Source organism: Penicillium paradoxum (genome assembly GCF_028828445.1).
Source record: "Penicillium paradoxum strain IBT 22861 chromosome Unknown utg000006l_segment0_segment0, whole genome shotgun sequence".
Classification (NCBI taxonomy): Eukaryota; Fungi; Ascomycota; class Eurotiomycetes; order Eurotiales; family Aspergillaceae; genus Penicillium; species Penicillium paradoxum.
In genome coordinates this window covers 142,572-168,753 of record NW_026643184.1, presented here as the reverse complement: position 1 = coordinate 168,753, position 26,182 = coordinate 142,572, and the positions used below count along the sequence as shown (strand labels likewise).

The window sequence follows — 26,182 nt, the reverse complement described above, 5'->3', positions numbered from 1 at the left end:
CTCAGTTTACCCACTTCATCTACCCCTCCTCCAACACAGCATTGGGCTGCAAACACCATTCAATATTTTTAATTGAAGACTGTGCCAGAGCCAGGATCGAGTGCACATATCATAAGCCAACAGCACCAGCAAAGACAACGGTATGCGAAGTCTGCAGTCGATACCTTATGGACTGAGTTTCTATTCAGATGAACCGTACGGTCTCTGAGCTTTGACGTCCTCGGCCTTTTACAACTGAAAATATCCCGTGGACCTAGAAAGAAAACACTGCCTTGTTACGAGCAAGCTATACAAGATCACATTACCTCCAAAGTGCGCTGTTGCCAATGGGCCCAGGCCCATCTGATCCGCTGGCCGACCACCCGTGCTCGCGCCTGGAGGCACTGCCCGTGGAAATCCTCCAGTTAATCTTTCTATATTGCCTTGAAGTGAACCTTCCTCGAGCTTCACCACGTCTCAGTCACGCATTGTCCACCCCGTTGCTCTATACCTGGCTTATCCGGCTTGCGTTCAGCAGTACCAATCCAGGCTCTCGAGACGGCTTCTTTACCCCAGAGTTTCTACCACCACCATTGGACTTCTGGGCCTTGTCTTGGCAAGAGCGTCAAAAATTACAGACCGATCTACTGGCATGTCGGTGGTGCACATTACCCCTGCTTCGAAAATGCCAGCGTGAGTACGTTACCCATGCTATTCGACGCAAATGCGCCGGCTTGGTCTTTCAGCCAAACGACCAAGTAGTACTGTCGAACCTGGACCCATGCTTCGACAATCTAGAAACCTGTGACTGGGCCATAGACGGCCGGCGTGGGAAAGGGGATCTGGTTCTTCTCGCACAGGCGGAGGAAGCCTCGCGGTCTGCATCGTCACGCACTATCGACCGAAAAGTTGCGATTTGGTTCCATTTTGGCGCAGTCCAGATCCGTGAACCCAACGAGGTATATTACGAGAACGACCTTTTCCGACTGCCGTGCTCGGTGGCCATTGGACCTGGCCGTATTCCAGATAAGGTCCTGCGCTCGCCGTGGTCAGAGACACAATTTCAATTCCTACAATTGCTCTCTGCGGATTTCTACCTGGATGAGGATGAGTTTAACCCCGACCGATCCTCTGAGATCACATATCGTCTCATCCGCAAGCAAAGCATTGAACCTTTTCGTCGACTGCTGCGTATGCCATTTCGAGCAGCGAATTGTCGCGTCCCAGCTCGGTGGCCGCTACTGCCTTTACACTATTCCCTTGTCCGGCGGTTTGGAAGCGGATCCGGAGATTCGTTTGCAACTGTCATCTTGAACGAGCGCTGGGATGATATCCCCACAGAAGCAAAGGAGGAATTGTTGCGATATATCGAGTCTCCGCTGCAAAACGAACAATGATAGGTCGAGAACCTAAGCAAAATCGGAATTGGCTGGCATATCCTGGGTCTGATATAGCAGCCAGCGAGTTCGTGATCAAATTACACATTCTAACTATACAGGGCTTACACCCATCCCCATTGCACGAAGGAAGAAAGCAAAATAAATTATCTCATGTCTCATATTGTAATTTTGAATTCATAATTCAAGTCTGCGTCTCAGGGTATGTACTCCAAATGACGAAAAGCAAGGCAAAGAAAAGAAAACCTGCACTAGCATAACAATCGTAGGGCCCATAGCCTGCCCTTCTATCTCCAGCCAGTCATGAGCTTGTAGCCATGTCCCGATATGATTTCTTTTTTCGTATCAGACTCTTGATCGACGCCCCCGCCCCCGCCGGCGGTTCCCACAGTATCCGCAGGTCAGACAGGAGATTATCACATCGATCACTGTGACCACGCCGCTGATAATGGCGTGACAGACAGAGCCAATGGCATTGACGATGGCCATGAGGCAACTGCCTATGGCGCGGAAGACGCTTTGGATCTAGAAAGAGATTTGTGTTAGTTGATGTATGTAGTGGGCTGATGGAGTCAACTTACGCAGGAGACCACGGCACCCATCTTGAAGACAAAGAGCTTTGTTTAGGATTTTTATGGTATCCAGTTGACTTATTTCGGTTTGTTGGAAGACAGATAAGACTCCGAGCTGGAGGAGGCGTGTGTATGGACAGTAGGATCGCTAAAAGGGTGCATATTGAAGGCAACGAGGTAGATGGAGAGATGGTTTAAATAAAGACTGATAATGACGATCGCCTCACGACAGAAACAAATGTTTCCTGCTGAGATACGTAAGTGGTGTCTGAAAAAGGTGATTGATAGGCAGTTCGCGCAGTAAAGCTTGTCTTGTCAGGCGTTAGGACGCAAAAGGCTGCAGTTAATGTACGTAGGGCCGAGAAGCCAGTGACGTCGCCGGGGAGGTTATGACAGAATTCCAAGAATTGATGAAGAATGAGAAAGCAGAATCTCGCAGCTGAGAAGTGAACTTTTGATCCAACGGCGACACAAGGTACTAGGGGGGCTGTCAACGGGTCATTCCGTCATCTCTACGCAGACCTGTTTGTTCCTTGATTTCACATTTGTTTACTCAATCTACAGGGATTGTGGGGTGATTCAGTTCTAAACCATCCTCATTTCTGAAGGTTCCTCTAGTTCTAATATGAATTCTGCCAACGTAGAATTGTGTCAAATGCTGTCCTGTTTGTTTCGTGATAGCTTTTTTACTTGCTCACATGCTTGACGTCATTTGATAGCACACTAAGCCCAATCTGGCCATACCGCGGGGTCTACCACGTGATACCAGGTGACCTCCGAGCCCTAAATACACTAAGCCCTAATCCCAAGCCGGAGGCCATCGGTCTGTTTTCCGCCAATCAGAAGGCTTTGAGTCTGTCGGTATACTTGACCTTCTGCAGCATTCAAGAGTCGTTGTATACGAACCAGAAATGCCTTGATCTTACGGCTTAAGGCCCTCTAGACACTTTGTGAGGAATCTTCAACCCATGAACCCCCCCAAACGCGACAATGCTACCGTGACGCGGAGGGATCCAAACTCCACCGCTATCCCCAAGTCGAAGCGCCGACCAGGGCGCATCTTCAAAAACCCGATCCGAAGCAGCTCAGCGCGCCCCTCTCGGTCGAGATCTGGTCCCTACGATCGCCCCTCCAACTCGCCCAAGCCCGGAATATCGCGCCCATATAAGTCGCGCCGGATGTTGTCCCTGGTTGAGGCTCTCCCTGTCGAGATCATCGAGCAAATTTTCTTGTACTCGCTGAATCTCAACTTCCCCCGGGCTTCGCCATTTCTATCCCGCGCCCTCTCCGGTGAACACATCTACCGCGCTCTCATCCTCCTCGCGTTCTGGGATGATCCGCCCAGCTACCCCGGTAGCAAGGCTATCGATCGCATGATGGTCCCGCTCGACTACGTTCCTTTATCGCTGGAAGAGCGCACCCGATTGCAGGAAGCCGTTTTCAAGTGCAGATGGTGTACAATGGACCGGGTGCGCGAGCAGATCCCGACGATGCAGATCCTGGCAATCCACCGTCACTGGATCAACGCTGGGATTGTGACAAGGGAAGACCAGCAGGCCCAGCTTGAGAAGTTGCTCAATCGCAAGGATGATACCATTCGAACTTTCCATGGCAAGGGCCCGGCGCTGGAAAGGATCGCTCGTCTGCTCGAAGCGCAGCAATCGTCTACTTTCTCCGAGTTGGCTCCAAATGCGAAACAACCAGGCCTTCACGATTTTGAGCTTCGTTTAATGCCCATGGTCAACACCCAGGTGATATCTCCAAACATGAATGCTGTCATCAATTTCCCTGCCCTGAATCTGTGCAGATTCCCGTCCCATCTCCTTCGAGGGCGCAGCAACGGTTTCCTGGCAGACGACGTCGCATTCTTGGAGATGTTGCGTATGAGTTCGTGCAATTGGATATCCACAGAGGATACATGTCCCTTAACCACGACAAAAGTCGATCGTAAAGCCCTGAATGAAGGAATCCAGAACGCGATCCGTCATCAGAACTTCAACGCCATGCTTTCTCTTCTCAAAATCGACGAGTTTGTCTTCCGACGTAGTGCAGAGACCAAAGGCCTGCCCGTTTTCTATACCATCCCGCCGGAGCATTTCCTCGCTGTGACTCGCACCGGCCGCGACAAACCACATCTCAACCTGGCTTTCTTTGAGACTCTCCTCCGTGCAAGTGCCGAGTCTGTACCCAGCCACTCGCCCGAGATCACGCGGTGGATTGTCGATAACATGGAGCTCGCCAAGAAGAATCCGAATGTTTACAACGAGATCAATGGGAAGTTCGCGCGTTGGTTGTCGAATTTCATATTGCGTCTCCCTCAACAAATTGATTATGCTTCCGATTTCCCGATGGGCCAGCTATTCTGTGGCGGTCAATTGGATATCATGGATCTTGAAGGCTGTCACTTTTTCGAGCAGGTTCTTGAACCCTTCCGTGAACCTCTAGGGAATTGGTTCAAGGAGAGTTCGTTCCGGACTGAGGATTACTGGTTGAAGAAGCCTGGTCCTCCTCTTCCATGAGTGTGTTTTGATTAGTCCCAGAGGAGTTTGTTTCTAGCCCTATACCCCTATTTAGACCTATTGTGATGTACAATATATCCAGATATATTTCCGAGAGAATGATTTGTGAATTAAATGTATCAACTGTCAGGGATATGACCCATGACAAGATGAACTATGTATAGTACAAAGTGTGTGTTTGAAAAATGAATCTTGAAATGGTCAACCATAAGACCAAACCATCACATATTGCCCAACAGCCGTAGAATACCAGAGATACGCCCACCCAGCGTCAATTGATACCCCGTCTCGACAATACCCTTACACATCTCCCATGCTGCAACCCCACTCTTAGCGTCAGCTGGGTTCTCCCGGTTCTGAATCGGATAGTCCAGGCGCGGCGGAATAGCAGTGCCGATCAAAGTAGGGAAACGATCAATGCAAACAGATTTCATATTGCACAGACCGCGCAGTCCCTCTGCACCTGCGAATCGGCCATATCCGGACCCGCGCACGCCGCCGAATGGCATCTGCACGGCGTAGAAGGAACCGAAGTCATTGACAGCCACCATCCCGGCGGAGATCTGCGAGACGCAGGCTTCCACGTCTGCCCGGCAGTGACCATGAACGCTGGCACCTAGTGCATACTCAGTTGAGTTGGAGATGGCGATTGCGTGCGATACGGACTCAGCGCGCATCACGAGGAAGACCGGAGCGAAGAGCTCTGTTTGGGCAATACGCATGTCACTGGTTACATCCACTAGGAGGGTTGGTGTGAAATAATGGCCGTGTTCATGAACTGGGTGTTTGTATTGGGTTCCGCCAGCGAGGAGACGTGCGCCCTGTTGTACGGCTTCGTTGATGATAGCCTCAAGCTTGGCGAAGGAGGTTGGTGAGATCATCGCACCAACATCTGGGGTTGTGGCGTCGAGGAGGACGGACCCGAGATAGAGCTTTTGAATGCGTGGGGTTACGATTTCGATGAGTCGGTCGTATGCGTTTGGAAGGGCGATGATTCGCTCGACACCAATACAGTTCTGACCAGCTGATTGGAAGACACCGCGCATGAGGAGCGAGGCAATAGTGGGCATATTGCGGAGAGTGCGGGAGTCATCCAGGATAACAGCTGGGTCCTTGCCGCCTAATTCGACACATACGGGCGTAAGGGCCCTGGCGGCCGATTCACAGACCTTGTGAGCGATGGGTCGGGATCCGATGAAGGTCAAATGGGCGATATCGGGGTGCGAGGTGAATGTATCGGCCACGTCGGGCAGACACACTAGCATCTGTACCAAATCGCGAGAGTGACCACAGCTGGAGAGTGCGCCACGCACCATATCAAGGAAGTATAACGCCGACCATGCGGTCTGCTCAGAAGGTTTCACAACAATTGCGTTGCCGCTGAACAACGCACTGATGATGGGGCCGATGAAGTTGTGTAGGGCATAATTCCAGGACACACAGGCACCCACAACACCAAGCGGTTCGTATCTGACCACATTCTTCTTGTACATCATTAGGAAGTTGGTCGGCCGCCGTTCTGGCTGCAGTGCCTTCTCGCCATGATCGATTGTCCACTTGAGCTTCTCCACCGTCACTAGGATCTCGCCGAACGAAGCGTCAACTTTTGTTTTACCCGAATCGAGACAGCATGCGATAGCGAGGTCATCTTGGTGGTCTAGAACGTATCTGCAAGAGGTTAGCGGGACAGTCTTCAGGGGGTGTCGTAGATTAGGCGCCCAATGGCCCCGAAGAGCAGCACAACTGTGTCCACGTACTTCAACAGTGTCCGGAGAACCTTTCTGCGCTCCGCAAAGGTGGTCTTCGCCCATTCCGGCTGAGCAGCTTTCGCAACTCGAACGAGTTCGTTGACATCCTCGACTGTGGCGGGCTTGATTCCTTTACCGAGCACCCTGCCATCGGCGGGACAGTAGCTCATAATCAGTTCATTGTTCCATTTCTGCATAAAAGACCAGCTATTAGCCCAAGAACGCAGAGAAAGAAGGCTCCAAAAAATCAATTCCGAAAGACCGGGCTGGTCAACTCACTCCACGAGCTTGGTCCTCCAACACTATCTTCTGCTTCCCCTGAGCCTCATCCCATGACTTGATAGACGCGCTATTGCGCACTTCCGATGGAATAGGAACATTGAACACGACCGCTGCCTCTTTCCAGCTCTGGGTGTAGAGGTACCCCACGTACACGGCGACAAGGGAGGCGAACGCGACTCCGATGTATGGGGCGTACTCCACCACCTCAGGAGGCATATTATCCTCCAGGAGAGTACGCAACGAGGGCGGAACGCGTGCCAGAACGTCCATGGCGGGAATGTGCAATTGAATGCCCGGAAAGAGAGTGGCCTTGGGAGGTGAAGGGGGACTTTCTGTTTTCGCGATAAGACGCGATAACCAGAGTCGTCCCATACATGTGAATCATCTACACTGTGATGGGAAGATTGCAGAGGAGATTTATTGATTGATTTCGGAGATTGCAAGGGTGTTGTTTGAAAAATATATTAATACTGTCAGGCTGAGAGCAATAGCAATGTCATAAGGTATATATATATATATAATGATAATAAGGCTCAACCCATTCGTGTCTGATACCCATACCTCAATGTGTAAAAGTCCCATTATCATTTCATATGTTTTGGTCATAGATGCGTTCATTCGTCACTTATACTGTCGGAAAGTGAGAAGTCACTTTCCTCACTTCCCTCAGTTTCCTCTCCCGAGTCGTGATTCTTTCTCTTGCGATTATTCGTGGCCTTACTGCCAGCTGGTTTCTTCTTAGAAACCACCGCCGGAGCAGGGCCCTTCCGCTTGCCATCACGAACCAGTAGGTGATCAATCACACAGCCGTCTGCCCAGCCAGCACTGGATGCGCCGGTAGCTGCTCGGCAACGGGGACAGCTCTTTCCATGCCGAATGAATAACTGGTGGAGGGAATACTTCAAATGGTTGGGAATGCGCACTTCCAGGTGGCTGAAAGCAGTCACCTCATTGGCACGAGGGGGGATCCACCCCAGCCAGCGGCAGAGTCGGAAGATGTGTGTGTCAACAGCGAAACAGGGCCGCTGGAGGCAGAACAGGATCACGCAAGCGGCTGTTTTGGGTCCGATCCCGGGATATTTGATCAGATGGGTCATCGCTTCTTCGGTGGTGAGATTGTGGAGATGATTGAGGGAAAGGAAATTCTGGTCTGCGCATGCAATTTCATATTGCTTATCCTTCTCGGCCTTCTCAGGCAGCATATTGGAGACTGTGTCCTTTGTGGACTCAGAATCCAGCAACGTGGCTCGGCGCGCCTGGTTATCCTCATGAACTATGTCGAGGATGGCTTTCAGATTTTTGCTCTTGATGTCGGCTAAACCGCCACATTTGATCGCTTCAAACACATCTTTCACAGTGGCCTGTCGTACAGCCTCCCAGTTGACACTTCCTTTTCCGATCCCTTCCGAGAGAATACCGAATCGTTCTACAAGCCCACCAAAGGCCATGGCAGAATTATTGCCGGTGGTGGCCCCGCTGAGAAGAGTACGGATCAAAGCATCTAGAACAGATGGGACTTCACCACAGCCGGTGACTGTTAGGGATGGCTCTGGGATGGTTTCTGGAGCTGTCACTACGCCATGAATGCTGGAAAGAAGCCGGTTGACCTGTTCACACTCTTCGGAGGTTGGTCGAACCAGTTCAGGGAAAGGTGAGCGGCCGGGCGTTAGACCATAAGTATTCTTTTTGGGCTTCCTGCCGTTTGGGGTAGGTTGGGCCTTTGGTTCTTTCAATGATTCTTCCTTTGACTGAGTGATGGCCTTGTTGACAGTGTCTTGGAGCTCAGTAGCCACGGTGTCAACTTTATCTCGCTTCAGAGATTGGTTTTCTTTGTCAGATCCAGCAATCGAGAATGCAGGACCTGTTGCTGCAGACAACTTGCATGACATAGGTCCTAGGTTGTGAGGAAGTTCATCAAACAAGGCTGGTTGCAACACTGGCTTCTCTTGCTTGATTGCTTGGTTTGTATCATTGGATGACGCCTTTTCAATACTTGCAGTTGTTTTGCGCATGTTAAGTGAACTGTGTGTATTGGATGTGTCAGTGGGATTGAGACGGAGACGCTTTCGTTTGGTCACTGTAGAAGTGCTTGGCGCTTGTGTGATAGAAAGGCCGTCTTCCTCTTTTGCGATTGAAGCAGCAGCCGCCCGGGCTGCAGAGCGAGTAATGCGGCGATCCATGATGGAGAGCAGACCACATCAGAGGGCCCACGGTAAGCGTGAACTTCGTTCAATGTGACACAATAAGCAACATGCACGAGAACTGACAACAGATGTATGATGGACCCGGATACATCAGTTTGAGTCATTTATCAGTGAGAACTCGAACCAATTGCCGTCTTAAACTTGCTCTGACGTAGATCATATGGGTCCGTCGATGATGCAGACAGATGATGACTGCCATTGGCCGATCACAGGGTCACCACGTGACATTCCTTTTTCGGACACTCGCACTTCGAAGAAAAAAAGAGCATGACTTCGACATTGGAACATTGCATTTATTGACTAGCTTCATTATGGATTATTAGAAAAAAGTGTGGGTTAGACACTGGGTATTTGTATTTTCAATGCGTTTCCACATCAGATGACGGTAAATCAGTCACCCAGCATGTAGACCATTGAACAATGCTCCTTCAAACAAACGCCCAGACACCCGATGCAAACTGCGGAAACAATAAAGAAAAAAAAATGAGATTCAGAATGTGTTCATAATCATGCCTCATGATGGTCAGCCATGTTGTGGATGCTGATATCCATGCGGTCTGAAACCTTGGGGTTCGGTTGATCTTCAGTATTGCTGGCCTGATTGGCACCGGCGCTGGTCACTGACTGCCCATTCTCAAGGGCCGGAATGATCTTGCCATTGGTGTCCATAGTGACTCCATGAGCAGCGATTTGAAAATCGGTCATGTTGGCAACGCCATTGGAAACGGCTTCCTTGGCTTTGTCGAGAGCCTTAGCCTTGCGGCCTTCGCCACGGACTAACTCCAGATGCTCGAAATAGCCGGATGATACGGGGGTAACGTAACTACCGCAGAACACACCAACCTCAAAGTTTGTGGGTTCCTGCTGGCCATTCTCACGGGCAACATCAGCACAGGCGTCCTTGAGATCAGGCAAAGTTTGGAATACGACCGCCTCTGCACCAATGTGCTTGGCAATGGCCTCTGAGTTCCGATTATGAGCGACTAGCTCTTGAGGAGAGGCGAGGTCGATACCATAGATGTGAGCATGGGTAATCTCCGGAGCGCAACTGGCAAGGTAGACCTTCTTGGCACCAGCTTCCCGGGCCATGTTGACAATCTCACGACTCGTGGTACCACGCACGATACTGTCATCAACAAGTAGAACGTTGCGATCCTTAAACTCAGCCTTCATGGCATTGAGCTTGCGGCGGACACCCTTTTGACGTGTCTTTTGCTCCGGCATGATGAAAGTGCGGAAGACGTAGCGGTTTTTGACGAAACCGTGACAGTAAGGCTTGTTCAGGTACATTGCGACATTGGTGGCAGAAGTAGTCGCCGTTTCAGGAATGGGAATGACTACATCAATGTCTTTGACAACCTCAGGACCGAGAACTTCGAGGATTCGTGCACCGAGACGGTCACCCATGCGTTGCCGGCTACGGTACACACTGATGCCATCGATGACTGAGTCAGGACGAGCGAAGTAGACAAACTCGAAGATATCCGGGGCATAGGCCTTCTTGGGGGCCACCTGGCGGAAGACCGGCTCACCACCCTTGGCGATGATAACAGCCTCTCCAGGTTGAATGTCACGGTGGTTGGTGAAGCCTAACTGGTCCAGAGCGACTGACTCAGAAGACATCATGTAGTCCATGCCAGGTCCATCCACCGATTGACGAGAGCCCAGAATGAGGGGACGGATGCCGTATGAGTCACGGAAACCCAGAATGCCGAATCCTGAATTGCCAATTAGTATTATATACCAGATATGTTATATGATTGGCAACTTACCAGCAAGCATAGCAGTGCAGGCCCATCCACCCTCGCAACGTTGATACATACGGCTCAAACTGGCGAAGAGGTCCTCGTGGTTGACACGGGCCTTCTTAGTTTCGCTCAGCTCATCAGCGAAGACGTTAAGCATGAGCTCGCTGTCACTGTCGGTGTTGATGTGACGGTGGGCTTCAAGATCGAGGTGCTTCTTCAGGTCCCCGGCATTGATCAGATTGCCGTTGTGCGCAAAGCAGATGCCATAGGGGCTGTTCACGTAAAAGGGCTGGGCTTCAGCGTTGGCACTGGATCCCGCGGTCGGATACCGCAAGTGGCCAATACCCATGGAGCCGGGCAGGTTGGTCACCTTGGCACCTTCCTGGAAGACCTTGGCAGCCATGCCGTTGGCCTTCAGTTGGTAGATCCGACCCCCCGATGCACATGTTGCAATACCAGCTGCATCCTGACCACGATCTGTGATACCAGAAGCCTTAGTCTCGCGGTCGCAGATTAAAATCTCCTAGCCGAAACTCACGTTGGAGAAGATAAAGGGCCTCATGGAGATCCACGGCAGCCGAGGATGACGGGTTCGCCTGGATCAACGCAATAATACCACACATATTGACGCGGGGTAAAGTTTCTGAGTGAAGAGAATTAGTATCGGTGTTCACTCATTGCATTCACAGTACACAGGTAGCAAGATTGTGATGTCTCGAATCAGATCAGGTGTTTCTCCGCAACAATTGTTTAGGAAGTCTAACATCTATAAAAAACCAAAATTCATCATAAAGACAGGGGGAGGGAGGAGCTGGTAGAAAGCTAAACAGAAGGAAACAGTGGCACATACCAAAACCAGATCACGTAAAAGAGAGAGAGGAGTTCAGAGAATGGTCATCACCAGGAATGAATAACCACCCTAAGGAGACAGAGAGAAGAAAAATCTCCATCGCATTTGTGTTTGGGGGAGGTCGTGCTGCCCCACAGAATTGATTTTTCTCTCTCCGCCGACCTCGGGGGCAATGACTCAGACCTGAGTCAGCTGGGCCCCGCAATTCTGAGAGGTTCCATGGTTAGCAGCCCTAGCTTCCTAAAGGGGTTTAGCGTCTATAGTGTTGGCATCGACAGATGCAGCTGTAGATAGATGTTTGGATAAAGCAGACATCCCAATGTTCAATGGACTTCATTTGAGAGATACCATGGCCTTATGCCACTCTTTTATGCTTAACCCCATTGAGTTGCATATTTGCTTTGTTCAGATCTAGAGGAAGATGATATTCTCCATAGTACCTTGTCTTAGAAGCGATGATACATAGAGCTTCCTCTTTTTCTAGATCTAAATCAGATCGCTGTCCGCCAGCAAAATTATTTTGAAATCACGCGAGCCTGGTTTTGTACCTTCGACTATAGCTTCGCGCGTTCTAGAAAACAAGTCCATCTGTATCAGACAACCCAAGATCCCAAGATCCTCATCGATCTTTCAAACTTGCTTACCTTCACCTTCTCTTCTCTTCAAACCTGCACTTTGCACCATTGCACGTACTGGGTACTGGATCAGATCCACCGGGAATTCAACTCAATGGCGGGTATTGATGATCGGTCCCGTATTTCGGTTTCTCCATTCGGAGGCCCAACTGAGCTCAATTGCGCCGAGTCTCGAGCAATGAACAGAGAGGTAATCATGGCGGATGTCGATGATCGATCTCGACTCTCGGTCTCTCCTTTCGGAGACGCAGCCGCCTTCAATGCCGAGCCTCGACCAATGACCGCCAGCCTGACCATGGTCGATAACGACACTGATATGGTGGATTCGTCGCAATCTCTTTCTACCAGTAATGCAATCCACCTAAACGAGAGCTCGGAAGTCTCAAACAACTCCACCGGTCGTCCAGAAACCTTTATCGATCTCACCAAGAGTTCAAGGACCGTCATCGATCTCACTAGCGACGACGAGACTGAACGGGCTATTGACGAGTTGACCTCTGATATAGCACACGTCACAGCTTCCTTCACCCACGACGCGAGTAACTTCTATGGCTTTGGCAGTGCATACCTCAATATCCTCCAGCCGATCAATGGCAGCTCAACTCCTGAACCGAAAAAACCCCAATATCTTGTTAGCGGCATTGCTTACAGAGCCGGAATGTCTCTGGAGCTTGATGATGGATCGTTTATGCGCGTCACTGACGTGGTGCCCGAATCCCATAATTTGCGTTTCTTTGGCCGGCGCCTTTACCGCACGACTCATCCCGAAGCCAAGACATATCTGCCCAAAGTCCACAATGAACTGGTCTGGCTCACTCAGGATACCGACAATGTCAGCATCAAGAAAGTCAAACGGGTTGTGCAAATTATCTTCACCAATTTTCGAACCGATTTTATCAACATTCCACCTGAACAAAGGGGAAAATTGATTTGCCGACTAAAACTGACTATTCGCCAGAATGGTGTCATCATTATCCCAGGACAGGTGCCCTTGACTGCTGAGCAATGTGCCGTTGAATGGCTCACTTTCGATGAGTCGGATTTGGGATATGCTTTGCCTTCTAAGCAGCTGCGGGATCAGTGGAGAGGCCGAACTGTATACTTCGGCGATGCTGCCATGTCCTCTAAAGATGAGGATGCGAGGGCTGAGAACCGTGAACGACAGGGTGTGATTGATCTCACTGAGCCCAAGCGTGCATACACTTTTGGTGATGCGTACTGTGGTGGTGGTGGTATGTCCTGCGGTGCCAAACAGGCTGGACTGAAGATTAAATGGGCTGTTGATATGGATAAGCATGCTCTGGAAACATATCAGCTGAATTTCAATAACGTGGAGGTCGAACATTCCGACTTTTTCAGCTTTCTGACCAACGATGCCAACTTCTTGCGGGTGGACATTGCTCATTGCTCCCCTCCTTGCCAAACTTGGTCTCCTGCTCATACTGTGCCCTGTCCTCGGGATGACGCCAATTCCGCTTGCGTGTTCTCTGCTGGAAGCTTGATTCGGGAATCTCGTCCCCGTATTCTGACATTAGAGGAGACTATGGGTTTGCCACAGCGATTCCCCATAATTTTCAACCGAGTGGTGCTAGACATGGTGGAATTCGGATACTCTGTTCGCTGGGCGGTGCTGGGCTGTGATGATTATGGCGTGCCTCAAGAGCGGAAGAGATTGGTTTTAATTGCTGCGGGGTAAGTAATCAAAGCAAAAGACCGAAGCAAAAGACATGGAGGGAAAATGAAGAATCTCTGTGTTTTCTTTTTTGGATATGTCTAACCACGTGCCTATAGACCCGGTGAGTTTTTGCCAAACTTCCCTCAACCTACGCATGGGTTGCCTGGTCACGGTTTGCTCCCTCGTGAGACCATTTCCTCGACCATCGATAATATTCCTCCGGATGCTGACGATCACGATGTCGACCGAGCCCTCGAGCGATGGGCTTTGAGCCATCGCACGCCCTTCGATCGGTTTGGTCTTGCTCGGACCATCACTTGTGGCGGTGGTGAGTTCAACTACCACCCTTCAGGCACACGGCCCTACACTAGTCGGGAGATGGCTCTGTTGCAGACATTCCCCCTGGACTACCAGTTCGCTGGCAAGTTCATGCGCAAGCAAATTGGGAATGCCGTGCCCCCACTCTTCGCCAAGGCCATCTTTGTCGCGATCATCGCGGCTCTGACTGAGACCGACGAGGAGGAGTCAACTGGGTTCTTCACCTAAGTCCGTACGGGTCAGAATAGGTGAAAGAGGTAGTAATGGGAAGGAAGAGAGAATCAGGAAATGAGAATTGAGGATTGAGAATGGCCTTCTGGCCTGTTGATCTGCATGTGAGGCCGCAGATCAGCCGAGGGCAAAGGGGCTGTGAGCTCCGTCCAATTCAAATGATTCTGACCGTTTACTTTTTCTCTCTTGCATATTCGGACCGCGTTTGTTCCGATTTCGGTACATATTGCGTCGGCGCATGTAGCTACCATCTGTTGCGCTTGGGAGTTACATCCGAATCTCGGATGTTAAAAGACCGTAAAGTAGGAATCAAGCAGGCCAATTGAGTAGAAAATAGTGCAATTGGTCTCTGTATAGGGTCTAAATGTGAACCATCCCGTCAACAAGGGCCATTCCAACCGAAACAGGGGGTTCTATTTGGGTATATCTGGGGACATGGGCAACAGTGGTGGAGGAATAACCGGCTGTAACCGATCCCTCGGCAGGATGAAGTCAGCTAGGAACTCTTCCCCGGTCCCTTTTCACCCTTGCCCCCAACATTTCTCCATTTCTCCATTCGTCCATTTGCTTTTAAATAATTCCCCCTCTCCCTTCCTCCACATCAATTGTTGGATCTTCAATTTGATCCTATTACCAAGTTCTTTGTCTTTCACAATGTCCCTGCCCGCAGTGAGACGTCTGACCCACACCTCTCCCCGCACTTTGGCCCGCATCTCCAGACTGCCCGGTTTGACTTCTACCCTCTCCATCACCCCCCGTATTTCTGTTCCTCGCGCACCTCGCTTTTCCACCATGGCCGCCCGTCAGTCTGCCGCTCCGGCGGTTACCTCCGATAAGTCCTACGATCCTGAAATCCAGGATATGGCCTCTTACATCCACGACTACAAAGTGGATTCCGACTTGGCAGTAAGTTAGCTCGGTTCGGTCACACGGAGCTCCGGTTAACCTCTATGACTTTGTTTACAGTTTGACACCGCTCGTTTGGTGTTCCTCGATACTCTGGGCTGTGGTCTAGAGGCTCTGAAGTTCAAGGAGTGCTCTAAGCTCCTGGGCCCCGTTGTGGAGGGCACTGTTGTCCCCAACGGTGCTCGTGTGCCCGGTACCCCTTACCAGCTGGACCCCATCAATGGTGCCTTCAACATTGGTGCTATGATCCGCTGGTTGGACTACAATGACTGCTGGCTGGCTGCTGAGTGGGGTCACCCCTCGGACAACCTGGGCGGTATCTTGGCCGTGGCCGACTGGATCTCGCGCACCAACCGTGCCGGTGGTAACCTTGGCAATGGTAAGATCCTCAAGATCCGTGATGTTCTGGAGGCCATGATCAAGGCCCACGAGATCCAGGGTGTCTTGGCTCTCGAGAACTCCTACAACAAGGTTGGCCTCGACCACGTGGTTCTGGTCAAGGTTGCGACCACCGCTGTTGTCTCCAAGATGATGGGTCTCACTGAGAAGCAGACTGCCGATGCCATTACCCAGGCTTGGGTTGACGGCCAGTCTCTCCGTACCTACCGCCACTCGCCTAACACCATGTCCCGTAAGTCGTGGGCTGCCGGTGATGCTTGCCAGCGCGCTGTCAACTTGGTGCTCAAGGTCCAGAAGGGTGAGGGTGGTCTTCGCACCGTTCTCTCTGCTCCCACCTGGGGCTTCTACGATGTCCTGTTCAAGGGCAAGAAGTTCGAGTTCCAGCGCCCCTACGGCAGCTACGTCATGGAGAACGTTCTGTTCAAGGTTTCTTATCCTGGTAAGTTCAAGGATATTCCACGGAAAACAATATTCTCCAAGGGAAATGATCACCACTAACATCTTTATTTTAATAGCCGAGTTCCACTCCCAGACTGCCATTGAGGCTGCCGAGAAGGTCAACGCCAAGCTCGCCGCCATGGGCAAGAGTGCCAAGGACATCAAGGAGATCACCAACCGCACACACGAGGCATGCATTCGCATCATCGACAAGCAGTTCAAGGAGATGGACAACTTCGCCGATCGTGACCACTGTGTGCAGTACATGGTTGCCACCATGCTCGTGTTCGGCCGTCTGACCGCCAGCGACTACGCTGATGGCTCCGAGGCCGCCACCTCCCCTCTGTTGGAGGAGCTCCGCAAGAAGATCCGCTGCGTGGAGGACACCAAGTTCACCACTGACTACCATGACCCTACCAAGCGCACTATCCCCAACGCGCTGACTGTCACCCTGAATGACGGCACTGTCCTGGAGGAGATTGTCGTCGAGGCTCCTCTGGGCCACCGTCTCCGTCGTGAGGAGGCCAAGCCCGAGATTCTGTCCAAGTACAAGCGTCACCTCGAGGCGCACTTCGACCAGGCCCGCATCGATGAGCTGATGAAGGTGGGCTGGGACCGTCCCCAGCTGGAGAACTACGATGTCGACCAGTATGTCGACCTCTACGTGAAGGACAAGGTCATTGCCTCCTCGTAAATTTTTTTGAATGAGCGTTTGGCCTGATTTATTGCGTTTGAAAACACACGTGTATGATAAACATACCTTTTTATATACCGCAAAAATTGCATAGATTTTTTTGACTATTCTTTTGCCTATGGAGACATTTCGTACACAGATCGGTATATCTATCTAGACATCCACTTTGCCTTGTTGCTCCTAGAATGTGTGTAAGACGTGATGCAGAGCACATCATAAGATTACAAACGGGAGATTCGAAACATTACTCGTTTTCCTTATAATCCTATTATAAATTTTCAAATGCAGCAAAAGAGGACAGGGAAATATGATCGGAGCCCATGTCAACCATTGGACTGCGAGAAGGCCATATAGGTTCCGCAGAGTCCTGAGGGGTGACTGTCTGCTCGTCTCGCCATTCGAAGAATGCAGCAGAGTCATTCCCAGGTGTTTGTGAATCGAAAGGCTGGAGGGTCCTAATTGTATTTTCTACAATCTCTACAAACCCATTGCAGACTTTGCACATCGAGTAAACCTCGCCTTGTGTGCAGCTAGTCCGTGATACCAGGGCGGAGAAGAAGCTTGCGGCCGAACGAAGCAAGCTCAGGTTCTCGATACAAGATGGATCCTGTTTGTCTTCTAAGATGGCGGTGAAAATGACTGAAGCGGCTTCAAAGACGTAGTAAATCAATACCCTGAAGAAGTTTGTAGCGAAACGTTAGCCTAAACAACGGGAAATACAGTAAGATAGGCGAACCATATCAGTTGGGTGTCGAAGCATGTGGTATTGGAAATCATGCTCAGACAAGCGCTTGCAGCGTCACGAGACAGGCTGGAAGCATTGTAAATCATAGGAAGCTGGGGTTCTGCCACATCGCCCGGATATTGTGAGTGGAATGGGATATCGGTTGCGAAAGGGACCTGCTCCATTTGACGGCGAAAGGGAAGTCTGTTGACTACCATGAGTGCATGATAGTAAGATAGCTGCAACCAAGTGTCCGCGAAATCCGAATGCTGCCTCGGCGTTCCGGTGTCGAAAGGTGATTTGATTTGGAAGGGTACCGTTTGTCTCCATCCTTCAAGCTGGTGATAAAAGGTATGTAGCATATGCTCTATCCTACTCGGAGAGCTCATCCTTTCAGAATAGAATTGGCGCAATACACGGCAAGTGATGAGAGTCAGAAATACGACGGCTTGGAAGAAAGTAGCATCCCCGTTGTCTCTTTCGGCGAACTGATTGCATATCACCATACCATCAATGGCGGATCGATCGATTTCTTCGTCAACGTGTAACGACTGAAATCCGTTATGAATACAACTTCTATGAAGAATTAGTGATGGGAACTGTATATTATCGAGTTTGTGGTGTTTACCTCAAATCTAGAATATACGCGATCTGGAATACTCGGGTTCTTTGTCTGAGCAAGCCTGGGTCCAGGCCCACGACACTGTCTTGCTTATGAAGGCCAATTTGGTATGAGGATCTTAATGCCGCGGTAGTGAGCGGATGTGCGGCCTTCCCATCGCCCTGCAAAGATAAAAAGAGGGCCTTGGAAAACGTGCATCAGGACTAAACTTGAAGGTCGAGGAGAACTATACAGAACTATACGTACCATTCCCAAGATTGCTTGAATGGACGACATATTGTCATTCATCATAACTAGATGTGGGAACATCGACGACGCTGCGCTGAAATAGGCCCACGCCCTTTGATTTTCGACCTGGGGTTCGAGACTTGTGCCTGCTTTTCGGCTATGAACCATCGCAATCATAACATAGATACTTGCTAGTAGCTCCGTACTGAACCCAACGCATTTTTCATATGCCATATAAAGAGATTGGTAGAACGAGAACTCATGATAGAGGGGTACCAGAGAGTTGAGCCAGGAGAAGTATTCCCGAATCTCCGTAAATAGCTCTTCGCCTGGAGGCAAGCTTGGAAGGCCCACGGTATCTAGATTATCAGGCATTATGGAGGCAGCATTTTCATCGATGGGTTCTCTAAATAATGCCGAGAGGGTTTCTTGGTAGTTGAGTTCGTTGTTTGGGTGAGCCAAGCGCTCAGCAAGCTTTGCTGCAGTGGCAGAGAATCCTGGGGTCATATTTGACAGGAACGTTGCATTTTCCTGACTTGGTTGATCCGCCCGTATGCCGGAATTTATGCCAAGAATAGGTATTGGAGAACAGCTATCCCGAGCAAATGGAGCTGAGGGATCTCGTTCTGGGCTACCCATGGAGATATAAGACTTTGAAGAAATCGAGGAGGCAGGGCAAATATCTTCTACCGGTTTCGCGGTGCCGTCTTTCATGTCCATATTAGGCGAGTTATCCTGTTGATTTCCCCGATCACTGGTAGGATTCTCCGGGGATCTAGTTTCATGGTGGATTGCACTTTGACAGTTGTCGTAGGATTCCGCTGAAATGCCCACAGCCTGTAAGATAGAATCAAGATGGTTCAGTCTCTCCTCTAGGGCCTTTACCCGTGACAGGCTACAAAGCAGATCAATAAAGGCCTCTTCTATATCAAGTCATACAAGCAAACTTACTCATCACTCCCCCCTCTGGTAGAGCCCTTCCGTCTTCGTGGCTCTTTCTGGGTGAGTTTACACTGTACTTCACAATGCATACAGCTAATACACATGCCCTTTTGAACGTCGAAGTCGCATCGTGTCTTGTATTTTCGGCACCTATCACACGCCTGACAGTCTGTATGTCAATATGGAAAGCTCATGGGGGACGAGCTTATTACTTTCACATGCCGCTGCCCATTAAAACGCCGGTAGATGCGAGGGCTGCAAGTGGATGATTTTTCTGTTAGATGGAATATCGAAAGAACAGGACTGGAGAAGATACCTATACATAGTAGTTAATAATGGTGCTATGCGTTAGAAATGTCAGGAGGCTGATGCACCGTTGAAAATCGCTTTGCCCGACGTCCATCGTACCACGCCCGTCTTCCACATTGAAACGCACCGGTGGAACTCGTTGAGACATCTCCGCGTAACCCTGATGTGCCTGGAGAGGTGAAAGCGCTTGACAGAGCGGAGTGACGCGAAAGTGCACAGAGAAGACCAAATGCCGGGGAAAGTGGACTGTGGATTTGGCGCGTCGGCTTGAGAAATCGACTCATCGCTCCCAATCCTATCACACTGAATTGATCTCGTTTCATGCCGATTGGCTGTCTTTCTAAGATGAGCGGGGCAAAGAGACAAATCAACATCGTCGTCCTGACCCTTTCCCCTCATTCTGCAAGGGATTCGGGCTACGGAGTACTCCCTACTCAACAGTCGCAGATCACCCTCCGAGACCGAGTCTCGCACAGGATGCATCCGAAAACCCAGCATTTTGTGGGTTAGGCAACTGAGTGTGCAATGGACTTATATACCGCCTCGCCCTCCCTTAGTCCCCCCTTAAACCCCCTTATACTAACACCAAGGTGTATCTACAACCCAATCTATTCGCATCACCCCTGATACTTCAATATGCTTTTTACACAGGAAATCGTCGAATGCAGTCCGGAAAAGCTGGCAGCCCGACAAGCTGTCAATCTCCATCTGGAGAAAGCCACCAATACGCAGACACACTGGACAGATGCCCCGAATATTGAAGAATATCGTCGTTGGCGAAGGGAGGGACTGAATGGGTTTACCAAAAAGTACGAACACCCCAGAGCTACCACAATTGAGATACCCTCCGCCCATGGCCCGCATTTGATACCACTTCGTATCATCCCTCCGAGTGGGGAGGCAAGAGGGCTCTTTCTTCACTTCCACGGCGGTAGGTAGTGAGCCCTTTCCTCTCATGAATACCCGCATGGTGTTGTGCTGACAAGGAAACACAAGGTGGCTTTGTCCTTGGATCTGCTGCATCGCAAGACGATATGCTTGGAACTATCGCAGATGAGCTTTCCCTCGTGGTGGCTTCTGTCGAATACAGATTGGCTCCGGAACATCCTTTCCCTGCGGCGACACATGATTGTTTGGATGCTGCGCTATTTGCTCTGTCCGACGAAGGGGCTGCCAAACTTGGGGGAACTCTTCGTGTGATGGGCGGGGATTCTGCTGGCGGTTATCTGACCATGTACACTGCAATCCAACTACGGAACCAGGGCATTCCCGTACGGGAAAAGATCGTTGCGCTGGTGTCCTCCTATGGTGTCTTTGACCTGTCCATGACACCATCACTGCGGAGTCATAAGCGACGGATTCTGCTTGGCTTCGACGACGCTGCTGGTCTTCTGGAGCATTATGTCCAGACCGAAAAAGCCCCGGAGGATCGAAGAGACCCTTGCCTCTCACCGCTCTACGACGATCTTAGCAATCTTCCCCCCACCCTATTCCTTGTGGGGACTGCTGATCTCCTCGTGGACGATAGCACCTTCATGGCAAGTCGCTATGCCCTCGCTGGCAATGAAACCGAGTTGAAAATCATTCCGGAAGCTTGCCATGGATTTACTCTTGTTCCGGATATCGAGGTATCCGTTGAGGGTAATCGATTGATCTTGGAATACATCCGTGCGCGCTTAGATTAAATGACCTATGTTCTGATGGCCTTACGGACACAGCGTATTCGAATCAAAGATCGTTGACCTTCTACATTTCATACAGAAAGGCCTCTCTAAATCTTTCCCATTCGACCTCGTATCGAGCTCTTGAGTTGCGCATCCGGTTTATCTATAACGGCGATTTAAGCAAAAATAACCTCATCCCACGAGATCGTTCATGTCGATACCGATGTTCGGGTTTCTCCCTGCTCAAATCCACATGGTTATGTATACACTTGGTTTTGTTCGCATACAGAAGCGTCGCATAGAGGAGTAGCCAATGACAGCTTTCCTTACGTTTAAAGATATTAAAAATCAAAATCAAATCAAATTAAATTAAATCAAGAATTCGGACGCAAAAATGGATAATGACAATGCGAGATCTCCGGTGCCATGTTGTTCTACGTCACGTCTGTGTGGCCGATCAATGACGCATTCGCTCTGCCGATTGACACTGCCTTGTTGCGCTCCAATATAGGCTCTGTGCATGAGACAGCCTATCAAATGCTCTGTTTCACTTACCCTAGCTCAACCCCCCGCAGCCCCTAAAACCTGGGTAATTATGTATCCTGTGAATAAAACGGGTCTTCGTTTTATGGACTTTGATCAATTTTGTTCAAATCTGCGATCGCCATTCCTACTTAGGCACTCTTCATACGAGACATTTACTTGGCGGATGTCGGTGGTGCTTGGTACGAAAACAGAAATCCAAGTTAGAGCTTTTTACGCTCGCCCATTGAGATAGAATTAGCACCGGGATTCTTCATAATATCCATCTACTGGATATCGAAGGGATTGAAAATTTCAAGGGAAAGATATCTATGTTTTCCAATACTGTTTGATCTGTCCCTACGCTATACGCGGTACGTCCCTATACCCTATGGGAGGTTAAAGGGACACGGGCTACGCCCATGTTCCAATGGATGTTCGACCATAATACTACGCGGAAAACTCACTCCCACGTATTGTCTATACTGTGAGATAGCCCAAAGAGTACTCAAAGGAATAATAGTCGGAGGAAATGTCGTTATTATTAGCTCCGGATCTTCAGCCATTCAGACCGTACTCTCCATACAACCGCACGTCAAACACATAGATATCTTTATGCGCACACGTACACTTCAATACCTGCTTTCTCAAGAGATGATGGCGCTAAAGGGTTGAGTAGCGATTTAGTTCGTTAACATTGCAGATAACCTCGGGCACAAATATGGCTATACTCCTGAACAGAAAGATGAATTCTGCGACCCAACAAAGCTACTAGAATATACATTATCCCTCAAAAATAGAAATACAGCTCGCTACTCGATAGAGTAAGCCTTATAAGAGCCCCACAGCCCAGAAAGCTGCCAAGAAAGCTTTATCGGAGGGTGTGGCCGGCATGATCAAAGATTCCCAGCTTGCGGAAAACATAACGCCTGGATTCGGCGTTAGCTGTAGGAGGAACACGCCGCGAGATCTCTTCATTCAGTGAGTACCTTCATCCTCCTATATGCATCAAGGAGAACGTCGATGTTCATTTCACAGGTACCACAAAAAGTCACTCTGACCGGCGTGATAGGTACAGAGTGTATTAAGAGAAAGTGGGATTTTATCGTATATATAACTAGATTTGACTAGTCAATAATACAGGAAACCTTTGATTGTTTGTGAACAGTTTATCTTAGCTTCACCAAATTGCCAATGTGAATGATCGCCGGCGTCTTTTATTCAAACTGGCTGTTGCCCTCCGATGACAGGACAACGGCCAACACCTCGCCATGGCCAATTTCAAGACTATCAGCGTGATTTTGGGTCGTATCTCTATCATGAGTGTAGTCATTATTGGGATAGGCAAGGTATTCCCCCGTGCGAGTATGAGACTGCTGTCGCCGTGAGGGTTTGAGAAGTGATTATGATGGTCGGATTATCGCGAGTCTTTATAATCATAGTGTATATGAAAGCCGAGTCTAGGGATTGACTATTTAGCTTGATCGGTGGCTTGGATGTGTTCCTATCATTGAGTCAAGAGTGTACCCAGAAGAGACCATCAAAAAGAGACTCAATCTACATGATGTATGTATGTTTCAATAAATCCCTCACTCCCTTGGCTCATAAGCGTAAGGCAGTAGCTCATCAATAGACACGGGTTTTACATCTCCGCCTTTCTGCACAATCACTCGAATCCCAGGATGCAGATCGTACAGCACCTATCGACATCGACCGCGGGGATTGAGAATAATCCTTGGCTGTCTTCTCCCACGATAACAAGATGTGATAGACGGGGAATCCCGGCTCCGGCGGCTACTCCAAGAATCACAAGCTCAGCACATGGCCCGCCAGCGAAGTGGAAGACGTTCACGCCGGTGCAGACTTGGCGATTTGTTGGAAGCGCTGCACTAGCAGTCCTGTAGATATCTAATTTGAGAATTGAGTTGATGCTGGTTTTAGCGACTTCGATTAGGTTGGTTTTGACTGCAGGCAAGTCCATGATGAAGGCCTGAACTGCAGGGATTGGGGAATTGGGCTTTCGAGATGGTATGCAAGATAGTGAGATATCATAAATTGTGGATTATTGGATGCTATGGAATCTATTCACGAATTTACAATTGGGGAAGACGACTGATGTGAAGCTGAGAAGAATATTTCCTAATTGGGTGCCCAACCAATCATTGCTTCAAGTCGAAGGTCAAGCCCTGGAGGGGTTTTGAGACTACTATGAGAATGCAGATTTGAAGACCCTTGAATCTCCGAGGGAATTGGTTATGAGCTCGGGCGTTTATTTTTACGTCCTTTGATAATGAAACAAAGAAGAGAAAGGAGACAATGAACAAAGCCCGAGAATGCACCTAAGAGGACACTACATGTACTTATGAGCCTTGACTGATATATCCTAGGAAACTTCATCCGCATATTTAGGGATGGCCTGGCCCTATTCTGAGACTTGAACTGCCAAGAGAGCTTCAAATTAATGAGCTAAATCTATTTTACGGGCCAAGCCAAAGCCTTTGTGATGGCCCCAAAAGAGACAAAACGTAATCTGTGATGAAGGATCCATTTAGGATCACATGGACAGTGCGGGCGGAAGCTTCGGGTGCAATTAATCGAAAGCAGTCCGAAGCAGATCGCCTTGTCTGGGCGTAAGCCGTGAGATTGATCCCTGTGTTCATCCCCGGAGTATACTCCGTACTGGCTTCCCACGGGGCGAACCTATACATTGTTTACCATACGTCCATCTCTTCAACATACGTGCATATAGATCACATGCATAGACTCAGAGTGAAGAATAGAAACGCTTCGTGTCACATTGAGGGATATCTTAAAGCAAAGCGCGGCTAAGAAACAGCAAAGGAAGACTGATTGATAACGCCGGGTAAACCTGGGGGAGTATAGCCGGGAATATCCATGCAAAGCCAGCGATATCAATCGGACTTCACTCCAACCCCAAAGCATAACCGGCAGGTGAAACCTAATTTCATTCCGAGAATTATCCTCGTGCTTTGTCTTCTGGCGAATACGAAGCTTGGCAGATCGGGCACTTGTACCGACGGTACTCAAACCAGGACTTGAGACATGCGAGGTGGAACGCATGTTTGCAGCGGTTCAGGACGAGAACCTCGCTACCGGGTGGATCGTGATGCGCCCCGCATGGGCAGTGAGAGTCGGGTCGCGTAGTTGGGTTGGATTGGTCGTGGGCTAGAACGGCTGGGTCGGGGGAGGCGAGATAGGGAGATGACGACAATGCAGAGAGACAGATGGGGCTAGGCCAGAGTCAGCTTATTTTGGTTCTAGAAGGTTCAGGCGATTTGCCCGGGGACCGCTGGTTTTTTTTCCGTGTCTGTTATCTCGGGCCAAGACCGTGGTGGATTTGTCCAGGAACGAAGCGGCATTGGCATCTGGAAGGTTTCGCGGGCGAAAAAAACAGCCTTGCCCAGAAAGCCTTGACCCGCGTCGACAAGACCTCACCAATCCCAAACAGGCAGATCCACCCAGAGCCTAGTCCTGTCCCCGCACTACATCATCGAGCCGCAGGGCCAAGACGTTTCAAGGAGGGGGGCCGGAATCGGAGGCCGGTGGAGCAGGCGAGCTATTGACTTACCAAGTATCTTGGCCGTACTGCTGCGCATTGGCAGGCACGTTTTGTTCTTCCAGCCAGCGGTCCACGGAGATAGAATGGCCGAGTACATTCTGCATCGGTACCTGATAGACCGGCGAGATGATTCGAGTTTGGGTTACCTGCATGGCAGCGCGTCGTCGGTGATACCACATGATCATCCTGGAAATCCATACAAATCAATGGTTAGCACGTCAGAGCTTCGAGAACAATTCGCATGCATGAGGCGGGGTGGCGAAGAGTCCGTGCCTCTGCAACTCACATCGGAATCATGCTGATCAGGGAAAACAGCGCAACGGCCCCAATGACAATCCCAATGATCTCCTCTCGCGGCATGGAGTCGTCCGCCATGAGTGGAGGGTCATATGGATCTGGGTCCAAGCGAAAGAGATACGAGAAAATAAAATAATAAAAAAAAGGGAATTGGAGTATTCCCCAAGAGACCCAATGAAAACGGAGGATGGGCGTAGCGTGAGACAGTGTGACCTGAAATCGGACTGTTCGGGCTCACTTTTGGGTTCAGGCACCGTATCCCCCAATACCATGGTCCATTGTCCGAGGCAACCAGAACCGTCTTCAAAATCAATTATTAACACGTTGAGAATAGAAGGTACCTTACCGGCGAAGCGGGTGGATTTGAGGCGGAGGAACTCTCGAGCCTCGAAATGCCAAGGAAAGCCAAGCGCCAAGAGCCAAGGCGCCGAGAGATGGGGGAATTAATTAGGGGAACAGAACAAGGCGACCTGGCCTGCCAAGGCTGCGCCAAGCCCCGTCCGCACCAATCAGAGCCGCGTATCTGGCGCGTGGCAGGTGCCCAGAAGTCGTTTGCGTCATTGGCTCAAAGAGGAAAGCCAGTCTGATGTGCCAAGATGCGTCCGCTTAATACCGACAGTTGGTTCATAGCGCCGATTGGCTGTCGATACATCATCCTGTTGGTGACCCCGGGACGTCGGACGCTGGGCGATGCCAAGT

At 50.0% G+C, this 26,182-nt stretch overlaps 13 protein-coding genes across 13 annotated transcripts; 5 read left to right on the top strand and 8 right to left on the bottom strand.

Moving 5' to 3' along the window:
• Positions 1 to 326: 326 nt before the first annotated feature.
• N7457_006574 (uncharacterized protein) lies at positions 327 to 1,376 on the top strand (the record flags this gene model as incomplete). Its single annotated transcript, XM_057177618.1, has 1 exon — positions 327 to 1,376. The coding sequence occupies one exon, from the start codon at positions 327 to 329 to the stop codon at positions 1,374 to 1,376; it is 1,050 nt and encodes a 349-aa protein (XP_057029362.1).
• A 345-nt stretch (positions 1,377 to 1,721) lies between these two features.
• On the bottom strand, positions 1,722 to 1,978 carry N7457_006573 (uncharacterized protein; the record flags this gene model as incomplete). The annotated part of the gene is made up of 2 exons (XM_057177617.1): positions 1,722 to 1,901; positions 1,958 to 1,978. The coding sequence occupies 2 exons, from the start codon at positions 1,976 to 1,978 to the stop codon at positions 1,722 to 1,724; spliced, it is 201 nt and encodes a 66-aa protein (XP_057029361.1).
• A 938-nt stretch (positions 1,979 to 2,916) lies between these two features.
• Positions 2,917 to 4,467, top strand: N7457_006572 (uncharacterized protein; the record flags this gene model as incomplete). The annotated part of the gene is made up of 1 exon (XM_057177616.1): positions 2,917 to 4,467. One exon carries the CDS (start codon positions 2,917 to 2,919, stop codon positions 4,465 to 4,467), a length of 1,551 nt encoding a protein of 516 aa, XP_057029360.1.
• A 221-nt stretch (positions 4,468 to 4,688) lies between these two features.
• N7457_006571 (aldehyde dehydrogenase family protein) lies at positions 4,689 to 6,385 on the bottom strand (the record flags this gene model as incomplete). The annotated part of the gene is made up of 2 exons (XM_057177615.1): positions 4,689 to 6,135; positions 6,225 to 6,385. The coding sequence occupies 2 exons, from the start codon at positions 6,383 to 6,385 to the stop codon at positions 4,689 to 4,691; spliced, it is 1,608 nt and encodes a 535-aa protein (XP_057029359.1).
• A 100-nt stretch (positions 6,386 to 6,485) lies between these two features.
• Positions 6,486 to 6,767, bottom strand: N7457_006570 (uncharacterized protein; the record flags this gene model as incomplete). Its single annotated transcript, XM_057177614.1, has 1 exon — positions 6,486 to 6,767. The coding sequence occupies one exon, from the start codon at positions 6,765 to 6,767 to the stop codon at positions 6,486 to 6,488; it is 282 nt and encodes a 93-aa protein (XP_057029358.1).
• A 344-nt stretch (positions 6,768 to 7,111) lies between these two features.
• N7457_006569 (endonuclease III domain-containing protein) lies at positions 7,112 to 8,677 on the bottom strand (the record flags this gene model as incomplete). Its single annotated transcript, XM_057177613.1, has 1 exon — positions 7,112 to 8,677. The coding sequence occupies one exon, from the start codon at positions 8,675 to 8,677 to the stop codon at positions 7,112 to 7,114; it is 1,566 nt and encodes a 521-aa protein (XP_057029357.1).
• A 531-nt stretch (positions 8,678 to 9,208) lies between these two features.
• N7457_006568 (amidophosphoribosyltransferase) lies at positions 9,209 to 11,072 on the bottom strand (the record flags this gene model as incomplete). Its single annotated transcript, XM_057177612.1, has 3 exons — positions 9,209 to 10,419; positions 10,474 to 10,926; positions 10,988 to 11,072. 3 exons carry the CDS (start codon positions 11,070 to 11,072, stop codon positions 9,209 to 9,211), a joined length of 1,749 nt encoding a protein of 582 aa, XP_057029356.1.
• Positions 11,073 to 12,028: 956 nt separating this feature from the next.
• On the top strand, positions 12,029 to 14,155 carry N7457_006567 (DNA cytosine methyltransferase; the record flags this gene model as incomplete). The annotated part of the gene is made up of 2 exons (XM_057177611.1): positions 12,029 to 13,626; positions 13,726 to 14,155. 2 exons carry the CDS (start codon positions 12,029 to 12,031, stop codon positions 14,153 to 14,155), a joined length of 2,028 nt encoding a protein of 675 aa, XP_057029355.1.
• Positions 14,156 to 14,812: 657 nt separating this feature from the next.
• On the top strand, positions 14,813 to 16,595 carry N7457_006566 (putative 2-methylcitrate dehydratase; the record flags this gene model as incomplete). Its single annotated transcript, XM_057177610.1, has 3 exons — positions 14,813 to 15,064; positions 15,125 to 15,902; positions 15,979 to 16,595. 3 exons carry the CDS (start codon positions 14,813 to 14,815, stop codon positions 16,593 to 16,595), a joined length of 1,647 nt encoding a protein of 548 aa, XP_057029354.1.
• A 268-nt stretch (positions 16,596 to 16,863) lies between these two features.
• On the bottom strand, positions 16,864 to 18,676 carry N7457_006565 (fungal specific transcription factor domain-containing protein; the record flags this gene model as incomplete). Its single annotated transcript, XM_057177609.1, has 4 exons — positions 16,864 to 17,269; positions 17,332 to 17,895; positions 17,948 to 18,102; positions 18,188 to 18,676. The coding sequence occupies 4 exons, from the start codon at positions 18,674 to 18,676 to the stop codon at positions 16,864 to 16,866; spliced, it is 1,614 nt and encodes a 537-aa protein (XP_057029353.1).
• Positions 18,677 to 20,056: 1,380 nt separating this feature from the next.
• N7457_006564 (alpha/beta hydrolase) lies at positions 20,057 to 21,105 on the top strand (the record flags this gene model as incomplete). The annotated part of the gene is made up of 2 exons (XM_057177608.1): positions 20,057 to 20,351; positions 20,417 to 21,105. 2 exons carry the CDS (start codon positions 20,057 to 20,059, stop codon positions 21,103 to 21,105), a joined length of 984 nt encoding a protein of 327 aa, XP_057029352.1.
• Positions 21,106 to 23,272: 2,167 nt separating this feature from the next.
• Positions 23,273 to 23,587, bottom strand: N7457_006563 (APOBEC/CMP deaminase zinc-binding; the record flags this gene model as incomplete). The annotated part of the gene is made up of 1 exon (XM_057177607.1): positions 23,273 to 23,587. One exon carries the CDS (start codon positions 23,585 to 23,587, stop codon positions 23,273 to 23,275), a length of 315 nt encoding a protein of 104 aa, XP_057029351.1.
• Positions 23,588 to 24,583: 996 nt separating this feature from the next.
• Positions 24,584 to 25,561, bottom strand: N7457_006562 (uncharacterized protein; the record flags this gene model as incomplete). The annotated part of the gene is made up of 3 exons (XM_057177606.1): positions 24,584 to 24,857; positions 25,196 to 25,372; positions 25,473 to 25,561. The coding sequence occupies 3 exons, from the start codon at positions 25,559 to 25,561 to the stop codon at positions 24,584 to 24,586; spliced, it is 540 nt and encodes a 179-aa protein (XP_057029350.1).
• Between the last annotated feature and the right edge of the window lie 621 nt (positions 25,562 to 26,182).